Here is a 20,187-nt window from a genome sequence, read left to right as displayed (position 1 = left end):
TGTATCAAATACTTAAATCAGTTAATTGCGGTGGCGTCAAGGATGTGATGTCACGCAACTGGAAGTAGAGCTGAAAAAGGGCATAGGAAGGGATTGGCGCATAATTTGAAAGTACCAAAGACTAAAATGGGTAAACAATTGAATTAAGCTAAAGCAACCAACAGCAGCATCCGTGCTTTCACATTACTCCAATGCAGATTCTGCAGTGCTCTCTAACATTTTTTTTATATGCCAGTATGTTCAAAGGTGTCAAAATACACGGGACCCTTATGTTAATGTTGCCCCTTTGATGTTATTGAAAAAATCGATAGTGTACATTGATTATTTAATTGATATAACTGAAAAAAGAAATGAAAAATGCTTGCAAAGATGTCAAGCTGCTTAGAATGAAAAGACAATGTTTGCTGATGCTAAATATAGGTGTAAAAATAAAATGAGAAAAAGAAAAGCTACGACGAAAAATATCTGCGAAAAGCATCAACTGTGTGTGCAAAGCATTATCACAGTATTCCCTTAGCGGCAGAGCTCAACTGTCCCCCCTAATTATTGCTTCACTGTGTAAGCTACCAATGATAATGTATGCCTCTGTGCTTTCACTTATTCCGATTGACTTTTACCCTTTTTTTTCATTTTTGTTTACTTTCCTGGCTTATTTTGTACATACTTATTTCTTAGTGCTACATTTGCAATGGCGTTGAACATAGTTTGCATCCCATTATCAGCTTCCTCATCTATGATGTGTGTATTTTGTTTTTGCAGATGCCTGGGGTCCGCTTCTTCCTGTGCCACAGATGTGGGAAAAGAGTTGTGACGTTGAAATGTTTATTTCGTCACTTACATGCTGCCCATGGCTGTGAGAAGAACTGGTTGTGTGGTCTTTGTGGATGTATGAAAACATTTGTTTCTTACGGCACCTACCGCAAGCATGTTTCTAGATGCCATTCTGAAATCTTCAACAACACAAGGTCTGCATTCAGTGTGCAAATGTGTGAAGACAACATTGAAATGACTGATGATGCCCAATCTAATCACCCTGACAGCTTGGAAGAAGGCAACCAAAGTGAACCCTTCTCTTCAAGCCTACAACCGAATTTGATGAAGCAGTTTGCACTCTTACAGTTGAAGTGGAAGGAGGGGAAACGACTTCCAGATGCTACGCTTCAGGACATATCAGCTGATGTATTAATGTATCTGGAGCAATTTTCAAGGCATTTTCTTTCACCTGATGCCACCAGTGACAATGCTATTTCCTTTGTTGAGAAAGGCCTGTCAAAGCTGCTAAGTCAGTTTGAGCGTGAAAGCTATTGGAAATACTCCTTCCCCTTTGTTGAACCAAAAAGCATCTGCCTTGGTGTTACGCGAAATGGAAAGAAAGAGACTTACTGCTATGTACCAGTGGTAAAGGTTCTAGAGCAGTTTTTTGAGGGTTCCTTCATTGATTTGCCATTGAGAAATATGGAGGAACTGGGAGACTATCTTTTAGATGTTTTTGATGGCTCGAAATTCCAGATTCATGACTACTTTCAAGGAGATGTCACGAAGATTTGCCTGCAGCTTTATAGTGATGAATTTGAACTGTGTGATCCCCTTGGAAGTAGGCGAGGTAAAAATAAGATAATGGCAGTTTACTACACAGTTTTGAACCGTCCAGTTGACAATAGGTCAAAGCTCTCATCAATTCATTTAGCTGTTCTTGCAAAAGAACGTCATGTGAACAAATATGGGCTAAAAAAAGTGCTTGAACCCCTAGTTCATGATATAGCCTGTCTTGAAAGCACAGGAATCACTGTCAATGGCTATATCCTAAGAGGATCGGTTTTCTTTGTCACAGGGGATAACCTATCCTTGCATCGGCTTGGAGGGTTCAAATGTAATTTCACTCATGGCAGGATATGCCGACACTGCATGGCACTTCGGTGTGAGACTGCAGCCAAGCACCGTTCATCAGATTTTACTGAGAGAACTCCTGATCTACACACCCAGCACCTCAACTTACTTGCTCGTGGCGTTAGCTCCTTGTCACTCTATGGTGTACGAGGTGAATGCAGTGTAAAATTCTCTGGATTTCATCCTACTCGTCACCTTCCTCCAGACATTATGCATGACCTACACGAAGGTGTAATTCCATTCTTGCTACACCATGTAATTAGGCAACTCGTGAAAGACAGTGTATTCACTCTAGAATCCCACAGTGCAATTGCTGAGCATGTCTACTTAGGAAATGACACAAGGAATAAACCAGAACAACTGTCTAATGCAATACTGCAAAAGGGTTCTGCCCTTAAAGGGGTAATGCAATGCCTAAAACGGGGTAAAGCAAATCGGTCGAGAGATAGGTACTCCCTCACAGGTCAATTCACCGCAAGAATTTTTTAGCTAGCTTCATTAACACCAGAGATATCGGCGATTAAAAATGGCGCTCCTCTTCGCTCCCTTCAACTCAACACTCCGAGACACCAGAAAAAAAGAAACGAAGAAAACAGCTCGGGAACTCCGCCCCTCTAGCCCCGCCCACGAAGAGTCATCGGGTGACGCTCGGTCCTCAGACTTCCGGTCGTCGCGCCTTTTTTCCCCCGAGCGTCGCCCATGCATTCACGGTCTCTGCCTTTCCCGTCCCGTCTGCGTTTGCTTAGCTTTCAACCTTGTCTGCTGTCTTCCTCGGCCGTCGGTGTCTTCAGTTTCTTGACCTCTCGGAATTGTGTGCGACAGCAGCCCGAACGACTCGGGTCGTTCGCGAGCGCATACCTGCAGGTGGGAGTCCACACATACCGGCGGCCGCGGTGGAGGGAGCACTTTCCTTCATATCCCTGTCCCATTCAGCGCAAATTAACGTGCACTCCTGCCGAGCACGGCTTTCTACAAGACCGCTTTCTTCTCTCGCGCTGCCTGGGTCAGTCTCTTTGGTACCGTCTTCTGTGGTTTGACCAACGGCGGCCGGTGACCCCTCGCGGAGTGGACGCGATAGCATGGACTCTGCATGGGTGCTGGCAGATGATCGAGTGTGCGAGTTGCCCGCGTGCAAACATATGTCCTCGTCGCTTTTAGTCCGGAGCTGCTTTCATTATGGTCGGCGAGAGGCATCTCTTGTGCATAACGAATGGAATGTATACGCGTACGTATCACCGACGAAAGCACGGACTGATGATCGCTACAGAGTTTGGATATCGGATGACAGGTGAGCACGAATTATTCGTCCGCGAATCTTAAAATTGAGATGAACAAAAAGGATAGTGTAGTGTTTTTTTTTTTTTTGACGTCCTTTCTCACATCGTTTTGGAAGTGCCAATGTGCAACGTGTACGCTTTTTTTTTCTCATGTGTACGCATCGTCCGAGCCAGAATCGACGGCGCAAAACATCAGCAAAGCAGCTCGGCACATTCAATTCGGCAGCGCAGGTTGTCACTGATTTTCGCACCGAGCTGTCCTGTTATTTTGGTGTTCTTTCCTATCTCTGCTAATGAGATGATTACCCAAGATATCTTTTCCTCTGGTATCCACTTGCTTTTGCAACACTGTGTACAGAGTTGGCAATGTTATGGTAATGGACATTTCTGCTGGCCAGCCAGACTTTGTCGTCATCACGAATATTTATTCAGTAAACAGGAACATTTTGATGTACACTCAAAAGCTTGAAACAGTGGAGTTTGACGAACATTTTCATGCTTATGTGGTAAGAAGACTCTCAGCGTGTGTAGTTGTGCCTGCAACTGTAGGTCTTCCAGTGGACGATGCAGCCTTGTACGTAGTGGGAAACAGAAGTCTGGTGCTCACAAGACATGCTTTAATGCAGATTTTTGTAGCCAATTCGGACATTATTCCTTTTACTCCCACTTGCACATGCACCAGCATTCCATAGTTCTCTTGCAAACTTGAAAATAAATCTAACTGCAAACTTTGGCTGATCTTGTGACTCCTTTTTGTTGCTGTGCTTAAAATGCAAACTATTTGTGTAATAAATAACAGGTGACTAGTACAGTGGCATTATCTTGGGCTGCACATACATACTAAATATAACAATTTCTGCAAAATAAAGTAAATTATGAAAGGCAGGTGAGGGAAAGCAGTTATACATCGCTCTCTACTGAAAAAACTGCATGAGTTGTACAAGATGTAAGAATCTGAATGTATAAGAATGTGTTCTTGTGAGTTTGAACATGAATTATGAGAGCCTGTAGAGCCACTGTGCAGGAATGCATGAGAATATGCATGCAAGCTTTGTGGGACTGGATACGCATTTGTGAGAGCTTGTAGAGGCACATAAAGCCAGCGAATGTGAGCTGCCATAAACCTTTGTGCACATCTGCGCACCCAGTGAGGGTTCGCAGAGGCTACGCATGCTCTGCAAGAGCATGCCAACTATATGGTCATCTACATGCTTGAGTGCTAAAAAATTACTTGTCGAGAGAGTGAAGGCCCTTCAAATATGGAAGAGATCAAAGTGGGAGCTTTCATTTAATAATTCATGATTATATGCGACAGGCACACTTTTTCATGGTTTGCAATTTTGGTCTTGGAATACAGTATATTTTCAACATTAGCAGAAAACTACTTGCTTCCTTTCATTATGCTGAAATTTTTATATTACAACATGCATGTTGACGAACTAGTCAACATATCAAGCTCACTGTAAGACAATTTCAAAAGTGAGTTACTGCAACTACATCTGATAGCATCATTTGCTTCTTTTTCAACTGTTTGTTTCTGAAAGTTACATGCATACCATAGATGCATGACAAAGGCTGTGTGCACTGCGTTCATGTGTTGCCTGCCATGTAGTTGACAGTCAAACTGGCGACGAAAATCGCCCTAATATTATGTTGCATATGAATGGAGGTGACACAGTAAAACTGCACAATATTACCACTATCAGTTAGGCATCACAAGTTTGTATGAGGTATTTGCTTGGAGTTTCTGTAGAAGGAAAAATAAATGTGACAGCAGAAATGTCAGTCGACTCCAGTAGTGAACTTTACGAGCTCATATCCACTTGTAAAGACCACAGAAAGACGATCCTCAAATGACTGAACAGCAATAACAGATATGATGGGAGATAAGATGACAATTCTGCTTCTTTCTATCCCATCCTATCTTAAAGCACTGTTCACTCATTTCACTCATTATGAACCAACCGGCCTGACTCTCTTTTTCTGCACAATTCAGCTGCACGTACAACTCTTGCTGTGCAGTTTCCACCAGCAGTGCTGCATGGAAACGGCAGCTTGGTTGCCTTAGCTTCTTTATATGCTGTAGGCCACACAGACACGACGAAATATTTCTATGGCTAGTTTCATGAAGGCTTAATTAAAGTAACGTGCACGCAAACACCCTACACTTCCTGCACTTGGAGCTTGACCGGTAAGCTATTTTTGTATGTCGCATATCTTGCCTGACTTGACACGTCACATTTTCACACAACAGTTCTTGCAACAGCCCTTGCTTTTGCTATAAGCTAGCATTAAGAATTTCGTCACCATTGAAGAGTTAAACACTGGAAGTAGTGAGGCACACATCACAAAAGTATCTCTCGCAGGTAATCAGTTTAAGCTGACAGCCATAGATGACTACCAGCCATAACGGAACAGTGGTCGAGCCCTTCGGCGTCTTCGGTTTCTAAACAAATCACTCGATTTGTAGAAGGCCATACATAGTCTTCTAATCTAAACATACAACAGAATGGCCACTGCCGCTGTTTCTGATCAGGAATTTTAGCAAGGAACTTGGCGATGCATGTGGGCCAAAGCTCCGGTGGCTCCGGTTGGCCAAACCACAGCACCGCATTTTTGACCTCAATGCCGCGGTCAACCGGACGTTCATGACAAGCACGCGGATAGTTTGTCCAGCGTCGCGAGAAAAGAATCGAAATTCATGGTGGTCTTTCGCTAGCACCGCCACATTTCTGAATGCGCAAACAAACAGGCGCGCATACATGACAAACATGCCGATACCACCCGATACCGTGTTTGCCGCTGTTAATCGAGGCGAGTGGCAAAGTATTGAAGACACAAAACTACGCAGGAGACCGGACACAGAAAGGAGGTAAACTGGAATAGATCAGACCTTTCTGTGCCCCGTCTCCTGCGTAGCTTTATGTCTTATCAACGTAGCCCCTCATCTACTCCTCGAATAGCAAAAACCGAAACAAGTCGGAACCAGCCGAAGCCGGTCGAAGTGCCAGCCATAACCATACCATAACCAAAATGAGTGGGTGTTTGGGCCAAGGAGGTTATATAAAAACTGCTGGAGCGGAGGACGCCAATACCGGCCAATGGGTTCGGGTGAAGCCGACGGCAGCCATCTTGCGGGGGGCAAGAAGCAGCCTGCCAAGCGCTTCGCAGCGCTGTTCGCCGACATTAACAGTGGTTTTTAATTGTTTAACGGGTTTTCAAGCTCTAATGCAACACTCTAGACTATGAGGCGAGCCATATAGGTGATCACAGGATCGATTTTAAACACCTGCGCTTTTTTAAAGCTGAGATATCCGAGTAGTGGGGAGTTTTTTTTTTTTTGTTCATTTTATCGGCACCAATCTTGGCAACAATATGCGCTGTATGCAGCTGCCGCAAAGCAGAAAAGTAAAGTAGGACAAAACGAGTTCAGCAATTATCGTTTATTCATTTTCTTAAATGCACTCTCTTTAAATACAGAAATTGATCAGTCATGGAAGATGTCAGAACAAAAATCAATTCAAAGACATACTGGAGTAAGCAAGAAACCTGACTGTCACTCTGACACAGCCAACTTGATAAGCATGCAAACAACCGATGCAATTACGTTAATAGCATTTGTGCCCAGTTAACACGTGAAGGAACAGCAAAGGATCGAATGACCAACATCATTCTGGTAGGTTACACAACGGGATTACACAAAATTGCCAGCAACATGAACTACAAATATGAAATAGTTTCTATTTTGGCACGCATATAGTGTTTGTTCGCTGAAGAAGACTGACTTATGGCTAAACGTAGCAAACAGATACAACACACTGTCACACAGCTAAAGAAAGAAAGTAGAAATCATGAAGTGCTGCAAACACATTCAAATGTTCTAAATGACACATCCTCAGTACCAACATTTTTTTTTTCTTTCAAATACAAAGAGTGGCACTAGTTGGTTTTATTTCCATGACTGATTCTACACACTGCATCTTCACTGGTTCCTAAATATGATCAGTCTTGTGAGGACGGACCTTACTTTGTCCTTTGTGATGCACCTATTCCTCTCTTTTGTTATGTGATGGATCCTGACTTTAATGTACAGCTCCACTATATCCTTGCATAGCTTGTAGACATGATTGTCAAATGCATCGCAGTCCATGAGGTGCTGATTCAACTGAGAAAACCAATTTTTCTCTGGCGACGTGCTCAACACCTCCAGCACTAGGTGCTTTGTTTTCAGATGAACTGTCTGAATGCTTTCATATTGTGCTTGCAACCGACGGAGTCCCTTCTCTGCCATTTCACACAGCGAAATCACATCTTTTGAAGGTGATACAAGTCCTCCTCGGGTTTTTTGTTTGACCAACGCCGGTTGTTCTTCAGCATAAGCAGCTGCAACACACTGGTCACAAGTACTTTTTGCAGCAATTTTTCGAGCGACAAATCCTGCAACTTACGGTACAATAGAACTAACAAATGGAGAGAGGCTTTCTGGGTAGTCAACTCTATGCGTGTAGTCGTGGTCCTCAGCTTGCAGTATGGAACACCTTCGCATCGTGGTGACAGCCGTAGTTGCGCTCTCCTCAGAAGCAATAAGAGATGCGCCCAAGACAGACACCATGTCTTGTGAACAGTTTCCAGATTCGGAGGACTTCACCTCCGTCTGCACGAGCAGACGCTTGTAGGCAGCCATAAACTGAGCTGCTGTTGGATTATTATTGAATCCACCTCGCCCTCTTGTGCAGCCAAAAAATGTCTCCGCATGATCTTGGCTCATCTTGTGAGTCAGCAAGTACTCCAAAGGGCCCCTGTGAATAAGCTCATGAAAAATCTCCTCGGCGCTTTGCATGCATATTAGAAAGCCCAGAAATCCTGTTTTCTTGACACCTTCCAAAACGGGCCGTCTAGCTGGCTCCTTGAGAGCGCTTATATACGCTCGAGCATCAGAAAAAAACGTCCTCCAGCAGGATTCATTTTGTGTTCGCAAAGGCGCCTTGTAAGATTTCGCCAAAGGATTCCTTGAATTCAAAATGTCGAACAAATGGTCGAACAAATAACCTCACAAATCTGGCCGTGGCAGCAGCGCCTCTGAACTGTGGGAGCTTCAATACCTGCTCACAAAAATCGAGAGCGTCAGCTACCGAAGAACTCGGTGCTTGGACTGCCAGCCGGACCTTCATTTTTTGTTTTGCCCACTTTATGTGCATTTTTGTTAGCTTATTTCCAAGTCTCAGACCTTCCTCACGCTGCAAGGCATCTAGCGCTTGTATGTAAGACCACTTCACAAATTGCCCGTCAACATCGACAAGATGGCTTACAGTCGCTAATGAGTTTCTTATCAGCTTGATCATATGGCATGCATCTAACATGATATGCACTTTTTTTTTAGGAATCATTTGGTTTTTCAAAGCATGTGCAAAGGTTTTCACCTCCACTGCGAAGCTCAGCCCGCAAACTTGCAGACATGCTAACATTAGACGATGCACCATCAAATGTCAGTGAGATGACCTCGACTCCTACAGAAGCCAATTTTCGATGCACTGCTTTGTGAGTTCAGCTCTCTCTGAGCCCGTGAGAGAGTCAATCAGAAAATACCCTACAGGAATTTTAAGCCGCATGTTGACTCCAACGAGCACGTAGACACAAACGTTCCTTGCCTCAGGAAGGCTGTCATCTTCCCTGTGCCAAAATCAACATAGCCGACCACCCTGTCGCCGACCAGCTCAACATGCTTTCGTAGCGTCATGTCATCCACAATGAGTGCACAGTAGAGTATTTCTGATCGTGTTTGCACAAGATTCTCCAGAAAAGCAAATGCTTCAGCTGTGAAACCTGGACGTCCATCAAGGGATCGATAGCACTCGCGGATTGTGCATTGCGATGGTAGAGCATCATTGAACTTCGAGCGAACGTATTCATAGGCTGCTGGTGAATAAAAATGTAGTGTAAGAGCGAAGGTGCGCAATGCTGGAGGGAATTTCCCTTTCTTTGCAGCTCCTGCCCTTTCCAGCAGCTGCTGTATGTCATCTGAGAACGCTGCTCTAAACACTTCAGCTCCTTCATCGGATAGAAGCTTCCTTTCTTTTATTGTTTTAATAATTTCTAGGGCTGTCTCATTTCTTTTCTGCAGCCTTCGCTTGGTTTGCTGTAGAACTTTGATATTTTTCTTTAGGTGCATTGTTTCTTCTTCAGTGGCGTGGAGTCTATTCTTATACCATTCCTTGCTAGGTGAAGGTAAGGCAGCCTCCTCATAATTAGCAGGAGTTTCTGGTGCTTTAGCATCCTCATTAAATGGAGGGTCTCGGGACTTTGGTGGCGGACGCTTCCTTTTAGCCTGAAATATAAAATTTTGTTTATTCAAGTGCATGGAAAGACAAGTCAGCAACCGGATTTAAATGAGAGGGATAACGCCAGCACTTTGACTGCTTGCACGTAAACGTTCCTAAAAGCACACACGCGCGCTAGCACACCTCGCCAAGAGCACAGCACTGCGCACGGCAATATGCGATGACCCGAAATTTCTAAGCTAACGACACTGAACGCCTATCAGGATCTAGGCACGAGGTTTCGAGACAAGTTCAGTAATGTTCAGCATACAACATTAGAATAATAATCATGCGCGGCTCCGTCAGCCGTCTGTGTTTTAATGCAAATCAGCAACTGTCTTGAACATCTTACTTACCGGCGCTTGCAGTCGCTCCGGGAATGCAGGAAACACTGCCGGCACTGTGCCTGGGCGCAGCCGCGTAGTCTGGCCGGTCCGGTCAAAGCATTCCGGAGTAAAGTGAACCGAACATAAGCGGTCACCGTCTTTTGCGTGCCAGTCTTCGCGACGAACAGCTTGTTCCCAAAGTCTTCGCGCCTCAGCATCCTTCGGAAACTTAGCAGTAAAGAAATTGTTGGTTGTGGGCACGCACGTGCTGCGCGGCGCAATACAAGAAGCACAGCAGTCCGGAATAAACTTTCACGAGTTCAATGGATGGATGGATGGATGGATGGAATATAGGAGCGTCCCCTTTGAAACGGGGTGGTAGCAGTAGCTATCATGCTCATTTTTCTCCCTATATCTTAATTATTGATTTAGAATGGTTAACTAAACCACCATTCTATTTATTCAATTTTGTTCCTACATTACTAACATTATGTCACTTCTCTGCTTTTAAGCCACCAATCTTCCAGTCGTCTTTTGCTAGTTTCCACCGCCGGTTTATTCACCCGGCCACTGTTATCTCTAAAGCCCAGAGCTTCAGGAACAGTGATTGCGCCTGCACCAACTTCCGGATGGATACCATTACATTCCAGTATAATATGATCAATTGTTTCACTGGAGTTTCCACATACAGCACATGCGTCATCTCCATTGTTAAATTTCTTTTTGTAGCTGCGTGTTCTAAGGCACCCTGATCTAGCTTCAAAAAGTAGGGTACTGCCTCTTGAGTTATCAGAGAAATCTTCCTTCCTGATCTGCATTTTCCACTTTCGGTATAATTCCACACTCTGTTTCTTTTCCATCGAATTTGTCCAATTTTTACCTTCTGTGTTTTTCACCTGTTGCTTAATGCTCTTTATTACTCCGTCCTTGTTACTAGCATACTTACTAGTTAGTTTCCTAGTTCTTTTCCTCCATTGTGAGTCAACGCTTTTTAGGTACAGGTATTTAAATACTTTAGCTGCCCATCTGTTACTGTCCAATTTCCTCAGGCGTTCCTCATATAATATTTTACTCTGAGCTTCCCGTACTTCGAAAGATGCCCAGCCCATATCGCCCTGTACAGCCTCATTTGTAGTTTTGCCATGGGCACCTAGTGCTAATCGTCCAACGGATCTCTGATTTGTTTCTAATGTCGACTGTACCTCTGATTTTAGGCACAAAACCGCATTTCCGAAAGTAAGTCCGGGCACCATAATTCCTTTCCAAATACCCCTCAAAACCTCATACCTATTGTATCCCCACAATGCCTTATTTATTTATTTATTTATTTATTTATTTATTTATTTATTTATTTATTTATTTATTTATTTATTTATTTATTTATTTATTTATTTATTTATTTATTTATTGAACCCTCAGGGCCGGAGGCATTAAAGAGGGGAGTGGTTACAAACTATAACATAGAAAAAATACAGAAACAAGAACAGTGAGTGTTACAAAATTATTCTGCTATTCATACAATGTTAGCTAAAGCGTTGCGGAAGTGTTGGTTATCAGTGATGTCGGTGATTTCAGCGGGAAGGTTGTTCCATTCGCGTGAAGTACGAGGCACGAAAGACTGAAATGCAGACACAGTGTTAAATGTTTCAATTCCAACCTTGTAGCGATGATCGGTGCGGTGTGATATGTAGTGGGGAGGAGAAATGAGCGCGTTTAGTAGAGCGGAATGATGGTACAGTTTATGAGAAAGACTGAGACGAGTAATTTTTCGGCGGCATGCTAAAGATTGTAAGGAGAGGAACGATTTCATGCTGGTTACGCTTGCACCACGGTTAAAGTTAGACAAAATAAAACGAGCGGCATTATTTTGGACCAATTCAAGCGAAGTAATTAATTTATCGTGATGGGGATCCCATATAGCAGCTGCATATTCCAGTTTAGAACGAATTAGTGTTTTGTAAAGCAATAATTTAAGAGATGACGGAGTTTTCATGAAATTTCGGCGTACGTAGCCCAACATGCGGTTAGCGTTGTTAATAATGTACTCGATATGGTGTGACCAGGTGAGGTCTGCAGAAATGTGGACAACCAAGTATTTGTATGTAGTAACAGACTCTAGGGGTACGTTATTTAGGTAGTATCTGAAGGGGGTGTTAGTGTGTCGGGATACTCTCATAACTTTACATTTGCCAATGTTTAGGTCCATGCGCCAAGCGTTGCACCAAGAAGAAATGTTAGAAAGATCGCTCTGAAGAAGGTTAGCATCGTCAGGGGATTTTATTTCACAAAAAAACAACGCAATCGTCAGCGAACAGATGGATGTTAGATTGCACTTTGGAAGGAAGATCATTAATGTAGATGAGAAACAAAAGCGGTCCAATAACTGAGCCTTGAGGCACTCCCGAATAAACATCACTGAAAGGTGAATTATAATTGTTAGCGCAAACAAACTGAGATCGGTTAAGAAGGAAGTATTCAATCCATTTAAGAATATTAGGATCAATGTTCAACTGATTTAGTTTAAAAAGTAATAAGCGGTGACATACCTTGTCGAATGCTTTAGAGAAATCAAGAAAAATGCAATCAGCCTGCGATGCTTTGTCTAAGATAACATGAAGTTTGTTAGTGAAGCAGGCAAGTTGCGTATCACATGAATATGATTTTCGTGAACCGTGTTGTGCGGGTGTGAAGAAGGAATTGGACTCGGGAAAATTAACAAGGTGTGTGAATATTATGTGTTCCAGTAATTTGCAGCATGTGCTGGTAAGAGAGGTGGGACGATAATTCGCAGGTGAGGTTCGACTGCCTGACTTGTGCAATGGGACAACCTTCCCGATTTTCCATTGTATGGGCAATGTTGAGGTATCGAGTGATTGCTGAAAAATTCTGGTTAGTATTTCAGAACAGCAGGGAAAGGTGTTTTTCAAAAACTTGGCATTAATACAGTCATAACCGGGAGATGAGTGAAATTTCAAATCGTTAATAAGTTTGGCAATACCTGATGTGTCGATGCGTATAGGAGGCATAACTACATAACTGTATTGGTGAGTGGTAGGTAGATTCAAGTTTGAAGAATAAGAAAAATTTTCCGCAAAGGTTTCGTTAAGGATAGAAGCACATAAGTTGCTGGGAACGGAGTCCCCTGACTCATCTAACAAAGTGATAGAATCATCGGATGGTGGGTTAATAATGCGCCAGAATTTTTTAATGTTTGTTGATAGCATGGAAGGTAGAGTGGAAGAAAGAAAATTTTGTTTTGCATCTTTTAGGGCTGTTACGTAGGCATTGGCCGCATCCTTATATGCCTCCCAATGCACGTTGCTGTTAGATAGTTTAGCAATGCGATAGCGGCGCTTTTTTCTGTTAGATAAGCGTTTGATATGGACTGTGTACCAGGGGGCCTGCGAATTGGAAGTTATGGTTCGGGTAGGAATGTATTTGTCTGTTAGTTCGTGAATTCTTGTTGCGAACATATCCCAGTTGGCTTGAACAGATCGATCACTGAAGTTAGTGAAGAAGACTGCCATAAATGCCGATAGTTCATTATTAATCGCATCGAAGTTAGCTCTGTTATAGTCATGTATAATCTTTTTCTTTTTGGTACCCTTGGGACTATTTGCTTTAATGACGAAGGTTAGCAAAGAGTGATCACTTAAACTGGGCAAGTAAGTAATGGCGGAAGCAACATCGGGGCAATTGGTTAAAATCAAATCCAAGGTGTTAGCGGTATTAACAGATGTTCTTGTAGCTTGAGTAACTAATTGCGTAAGAGAAAAAATTGAGCATAAATCTAGAAATTCACTGGCATCGGAAGAGAAGGGAAACAGAGAGGGTGGCTGGGAATTCCATTTTATGTTTGGAAAGTTGAAATCTCCAAGTAAAAGCAATGGAGCTGAAGGAAATCTGGAGCTTACTATGTTAATTTCATCATGTAGGTCATTATTGAATGAGCGCTCAGCAGAAGGTGGACGATAACATACTCCGATTATAAATTTCTTATAGTCAAGAGTGACTGAAACCCAAACAGTTTCCAAAACGCTATTAGTATAAACGCAAGATGATGGAATATTTTTCGATATTGCTATGAGTACGCCCCCACCACGCCTGTTCGTTCGGTCACAACGATATAATGCAAACTGGTGAGCGTTAGGAAAGATTTCATTATCAGTGATCTGTGATGACAACCAAGTTTCAGTTAGTGCAATGATTTGTGCAGAACATGTGTCGATTGCCGAGGAAAGAGTTGTACGCTTACTTGAGATACTTCTGATGTTAGTGTACAGAACTGATACGCCAAATGATGATGTATGACCACTGCCCCTCACGCCTCCCTAGGATACAGTGTGCGGGGGTGAATCATAAGCCGATGTAACTCGATCGCCTCGTGGCGTGACTTCTTCGACCATGTCAGTAGCTCGGTTGTACATGAATGATTTTTTGTTTAAAACTAATTTGTTGTAACGTAGACGAAACTTAGGTGACCCCGGTTGACTGTTGCCAAACTCGATAAGTTTTCTACGTGCCAACCGAGTGGAGGGCGAGAAATCTTCGCTTATTGTGACCTGGTGCTCCTGGAAGTCACTGCGATGCGACAAGATTAGTTCTCTGATTTTATAATTACTAAATTTTGCTATTATGGGTCTGTTTTTGTAAGGGGAAAGGGCACCTATACGGTGAGCACGCTGGATTTGGTTGTTGGGAAGTGGGTCAACGACTTTGCTTAGGAGGGTTGTGAGCGCGGTTTCTGTTTGTTCCCAGGTTTCTGCAGAATCAGGTAAGCCATGGAAAAGTAAATTATCCCGTCGTGACCTGTCCTCAAGCTCGTCCAGCCGCGACTGTAACATGTGATTCTGAGAAGTTAAGGTTTCAATCGACTCCTGCATGCTTGCAAATTCGTGGCTATAATTGTCAAGGATCTTCGACTTTTCCTCTAACTCATTTAGGCGTTGCTGAACGTCAGTTATCTTTGTTTCGATAGTTTTTTGTCCAGCTTTAATAGATTTAACGTCAGACACCAGTTCGTCCTGCGTTTTCGAGCTCTGTAATGACCGCGTGTGTACGTCCTTCAGAAATCGAAAGAGAACAGACATTTGTTCAGCGTCGGGGAGGGATTCAATTTCTGAGAGGGATTCGGATCGGGTAGTAGGGCCAGGATTAGTTTCAATGTCGCCAGAGCGTAACAACAAAAGGGCACTAGAAAAGCATTCACACACTATCATATAGCACTTCGGGGCACGGGAACAGCAATAAACATATGTCATCGCTTTTTCTGGCGTACAAAGAAAATGTACACACCTGCACCGGAGGAAAGCAGAACTTAGACGACATGATTCCTGCAGTGTTCCGGTGCCCACTAAAGCCGAAGACCATGAAGTCGTCGCTTTTATGCTTGGCGCGTGATGATGCTGTAGTCGATTGGGCTGGCTGGCCGAATGCAGGAGGATCCAGGAAAAACGCAAAGGTAGATTCCTTGTTGTGGTAATCGCTGGCTGATGACGACATTGGTCGCAACACCGTGAAAGCGCATGCCCGGGGTGTCGACGAGATAAGCAGCTGGTTCAGCAAAAACACGAGAGCAACCTGCACCGGAGGAAAGCAGAACTTGGACGACATGATTCCTGCGGTGTTCCCGTTCCCGTGCTCATGCTTCATTATCCCGGCATTCCTTCGCCCTTTGGCCTTAAGTGATTGCTCATGCTTTTCAATGTATGCCAATCCTTCGTTTACCCATACCCCCAGGTATTTATATTCTGTTACTCTAGGTATTTCAAGGCCTTGTATTTTAAGAACCTGATCAGTTGAGCCGTTGAAAATCATCAGACCCGACTTAACGGCGCTGAAACTGAAGCCTAGAGCGTCCCCTTCGTCTCTGCAATACTTAACGAGTTTGCAATTCTTCCAGGCTCTCAGCTAGCAGCACAATATCGTCTGCATACATCAAACCGCTGCTCTACCGCCTTTCCACCTAATCTATATGACAGGTTAAAACCTAAATTACTATCTTGTATCCTCCGTTCCAGGTTTATCATATAAAGCATGAACAGCACCGGTGATAGAGGACAGCCTTGTCTTAATCCTTTGCATACTTTGACATCCTCCGTACTTCTTATCCCTTCCCACGTAATTTCTACTTTGTTATCCCGGTATATTTCCTGTAGGAACTCTATTATCTCATAACCGATACCTTCTTTTAATATGTTCCACAGGAGTTCCCTGCTTACGTTGTCGTACGCCCCGTTTATGTCCAGGAAGGCCAAATACAAAGGTCTATTTTCCACTCTAGATATTTCGATGCATTGGGTAAGCACGAACATGCTATCATCTAAGCGCCTACCTTTTCTAAAGCTGTTCTGAAGTTCTCCGAGTATCTTGTTACTTTCAACCCATGCCTGCACCTTTAATTTCACCGCCTGCATGGCTAACCTGTACATAACAGATGTTATGGTAATCGGCCTGTAGGATTTTATGTGCATCCTGTCTCCTTTCCCTTTATAAATCAAATTCATTTTACTCTGCCGCCAGCTGTCCGGAATTTGCTTATTCGTTATGACTGTTTCCAGAGCTTTTAACAACGTTTCCTTACTTTTTGGACCGAGTTCATTAATCAGCTTGATCGAAATTCCATCTATTCCTGTAGATGTGTTTTTAGGAATATTTTTTTTCTGCCTTTTTCCAGTTTAGATTGTTCAGTTCTAAGCTGCTTTGTATTCTGCTACCTTGTGTTGCTTCCTGATTTGCGGAGATTGCCCTATCGTCGCTCTTAAATCACTCGGCTACAACTGATGTAATGTAGTTCACTGCGTTATCTCCCTTTAAACAATTTCCCTCGTTATCCTGAATCCGATCCTGCTTTCTTTGATTATTCTTCCCTAGCCAGCTTATATGGTTCCAAAATTTTCTTGCTCCGCCTCTAGAGGCATCGTGTATATCAGCTATCCAGCGATCAGTGGACTGTCTTATTTTACTTTGGACGAGGGCCTGCACTTGAAGTTTCTTTTGTCGATATGATTCCCATTTTTGGTCGATTTCCCCCTGAGATACCTGTGCCTTCTTTGCCATCCGGTGTTCCCTTGAAGCAGCCCGTCGTTGTTCAATAGCTTCCCTGATTTCTTTATTCCACCAGCTCTGTGGCTTCCTCTTTCCATTCCAGCGGCTTGCTACTTTAACCTCCTGAATTTTCCTCCTTATGAGTAGTTCTGCCTGTTCATAATTCCAGTCATCCATGGGGCTTTTTTCTATTGCTTCCTCTATGTCTGCTGCTATCTGTGCTATTTGATCGTCGTTTAATTTTGTGTTTACGTTTTGTCTAAGTTCCATTTCTCTTTTCATCAAGGGCCCCATCTGCAGACTAATACGTTTATGATCACTTCCCAGACTACACTCCCCTTCTTCGTCTATTTCCATTTTTGTGACCTTGCTATAAATTTTCTGTGACATTAGATAATAGTCAATGGTCGTCTGCCTGTTGCGGAATTCCCATGTGATTTGGCCTTCACATTTTGTTTCTCTATTTACTATAACTAGATCGTGTCGCTCACAGAAATTTAGCATTAGCTTGCCGTTACAATGCGTGTATCCATCCAGATCGTCGATGTGGCCGTTCATGTCCCCCAGTAGAATAATATTGGCCCCGTTTCCAAACTGGCTTATATCGTCACTGAGACATTCAGCAAGATCCCTGTTTTCTTGCCTGCATTGATGTCCTGTTCCTAAATAAACTACCCCTAGCCATGTCCTTATGCCGGCAATTGTTCCTGAAACCCAGATATGTTCTTTACAAGATGATTTAATTCTTTTCCAATTTGTTTCCTGGTGTATCAACATACCTACCCCTCCACCTTTTTTTCCGTTCTCGTTCTGTTGCACCCTTCCCAGACGTAGCCTTCTGTAAACGGCGGATCTTCTATATCCCTGAGATGAGTCTCGCAAAGAGCGTACACACCTATTTTGTCATCCTTCAACTGCTGTTCTATCTCTAGCCATTTCGGTCTTTTTCTACCTGCTTGCATGTTTATGTAGCTGATCCTAGTGTTAAATTTCTTTTTTGTACTTTTCTTTCTCGACCTACTCTTTGCCATTTTGGGGGGCTCAGCCTCCATTATTACACTTTCTTCTGCTTCACTTCTAACTACCTCTGTGCACGGAGTCCTCGCGGACTCCCTAAAAAAAGCTACAGCCCTGCCTGCCAGGCGCCAGCTGATCTCTGCTCCCACCCCTCTGTTAAAATGAATGCCATCTCGCTGAAAAGCCCTACCAAAACCTGCTTTATGTACCTCCCTGTTTACCTCAACCACTTCGAAACGCTTCTCCAGGCTTAACTTTCTTATTTCCTGATTAACTGTCACCACGTCCTTTTCCATCTTTCCGTTCAATCCTAGCACCTCTGGTACTGTGCATACAACTATCTGCGTCTGCTGTGCTATCTCCCTGATCTCGTCAACTCCCTTAGCTAAACTTTCCACCACCTGCAGCGTCACCATTTAGGACATCATTTAGCCCCGCGGCTACTATTACCATACTGCGCTCTGCGGAATTCTTTAACAGCCTATTTTTACTCTCTTTTAGCACTGCCCTCATTGTTCTCCCTGGGAAGGCTCCAACCAACACTCTCTTTCACCCCTTACACGTTCCAAGATATCTCGCTTGCACCTGTCCATGTTAGAATCTCCGGCGATAAGCACCTGGGCCTTCTCTCTCCCTCTCCCAACTGTTGGCTCCTGCTTTCGGTTATCTGTGTCCTTATCTCTGGGATTTTCATTCTGCCTTACTTCTTCCTTTTTTTCCGGCGTCTTAGCTGCTTCTAAATAACTCTGACGGTTCGGATCCGCCTGACCTACTTTGCTTATGCCTTCCATGCCAGTGCTGGCCCCAGCCACGTGGCCCGCACTGGAATGTTCGTCCTCGTTGGTTCCAAGGACAAAGTCGGCCCTTTTTTTTTTTTTCAATTTGAGTAAGCTGTCCAAGCAGTTTCTGATTTTCCGCTCTTAACAAACGTACTTCATTTTCTAAATCATCCACACGAGACACTGAACTGCCCCTTTCTTGATCAAATCTATCCAGACGCGCACTCAGTACGCAACACCGACACAAAAAGTCGCTGCCTTCCGCTTCACCTACAGAGTCAAAACGCGTTTCCTTTAGATTAACCTGCGCCTCACACTGAGTACACTTTACCTTCTTTTGATTGCACATCTTAAGCGCTCATCGACTGGACTGTATCTATTACGAATTCTCAGAATATACAAATTGCCAAAAGAAGACACAAGAAACGAATAGCAAACACGCGTTAAAAACTGCGAATGCCAATAGCCTAGAAAAAAATTATTTATCTAAACAATATAGCTATATAATGAACGCCAAGAAAACCTAGCTGCCGGCACGAAAAAACCAGGCCGCTAGGACCAAGAGCTAAAATCTATTCTTTAGGCTGCACCTAACCTGACTAGCTGAAAACGAAATTAAGTTAAAAGAAAGAACTCATCTATTTGACGCTTCGGAAGCTCCCGCTGTCGCCAGTCCGTCCGTTTCCGGTAGCCACGTGCAATCGGAGGAGCGATGGAACACGTGTCCGCACCACACGGCTGTCAACTGTCAACTGTTCAACTTACTTGTGAAATGTGACACCTGGCGTCGTCTTCACGCGGTTTGTACAACCGTAAGCTACGCACGAGCCAACCATGCTTGTTCTGGCCGTGTTACATGCCGCGCAAGTGAAGCAGCACCACTTGTCCGTGTACACACTCGGCGCGCGCTGCGGCGACAGGCGTGCTTTCTGCCCCCCGCAAGATGGCGGCGCGGCGGCTTCACTTGACGGGCGCCCCCTCCGCTCCAGCAGTTTCTATATAACCTCCTTGGTTTGAGCACGACCGCTCACTGAAGGCGCACTTGGGTGCGGCCCGTCGCGTCGCCCAGAACAGGGTTGCCAGATTTGGCTACTTTACGCCAAATTGGCTACTTTCTGAGCCGCCTGGCGACAAAAATTTTGGGTTGGCTACTTGGCTACTTTCTGGCTACTTTGAAAAATTTTCGCCTATTCCAACGAGCCCGTTTGCGCGCTGTTCAGGATGCTCATTTTTATAGATAGACAGAGAGCAAATAACGGTAGCGCTGCAATACAACCAACTGTGCATGGTAACGGCTGTCCCCATCCAGTTTCAAAGGGGACGCTCTTAACATCCATCCACTAAAACCCCTTGATAATTTGAAAGTAGCGACACTCTCCCCCGCGCCGCGCTTTCCTCCTCAATTCTCCTAGCGCGGGGCGGCTGCTAGCTCTGCGCACGACACGCTTTTTCTACCTGGTACCCGCCGGCCGGCCGCAGCAGTCAGTGAAGCGCGCGTTTTTGGTCCAAGTCTGCGCTCCAGGATCTAGTACTGCCT

The 20,187-nt window shown here is 44.0% G+C and overlaps 1 protein-coding gene and 1 pseudogene across 1 annotated transcript; one reads left to right on the top strand and one right to left on the bottom strand.

The window, feature by feature from the left end:
- The first annotated feature begins 661 nt into the window (after positions 1 to 661).
- Positions 662 to 2,447, top strand: LOC146186485 (uncharacterized). The gene has a single exon (XM_084605696.1). The coding sequence runs from the start codon at positions 760 to 762 to the stop codon at positions 2,374 to 2,376; it is 1,617 nt and encodes a 538-aa protein (XP_084461822.1). The 5' UTR covers positions 662 to 759; the 3' UTR covers positions 2,377 to 2,447.
- Positions 2,448 to 8,751: 6,304 nt separating this feature from the next.
- On the bottom strand, positions 8,752 to 19,486 carry LOC146186484 (THAP domain-containing protein 1-like; annotated as a pseudogene).
- Positions 19,487 to 20,187: the final 701 nt, after the last annotated feature.

This window comes from Amblyomma maculatum, chromosome 6, assembly GCF_055883805.1.
Source record: "Amblyomma maculatum isolate TAMU_Amacu chromosome 6, ASM5588380v1, whole genome shotgun sequence".
Lineage (NCBI taxonomy): Eukaryota > Metazoa > Arthropoda > Arachnida > Ixodida > Ixodidae > Amblyomma > Amblyomma maculatum.
Note: the sequence above shows the minus strand (reverse complement) of the source record. Positions and strands in the feature narration are given on the sequence as shown.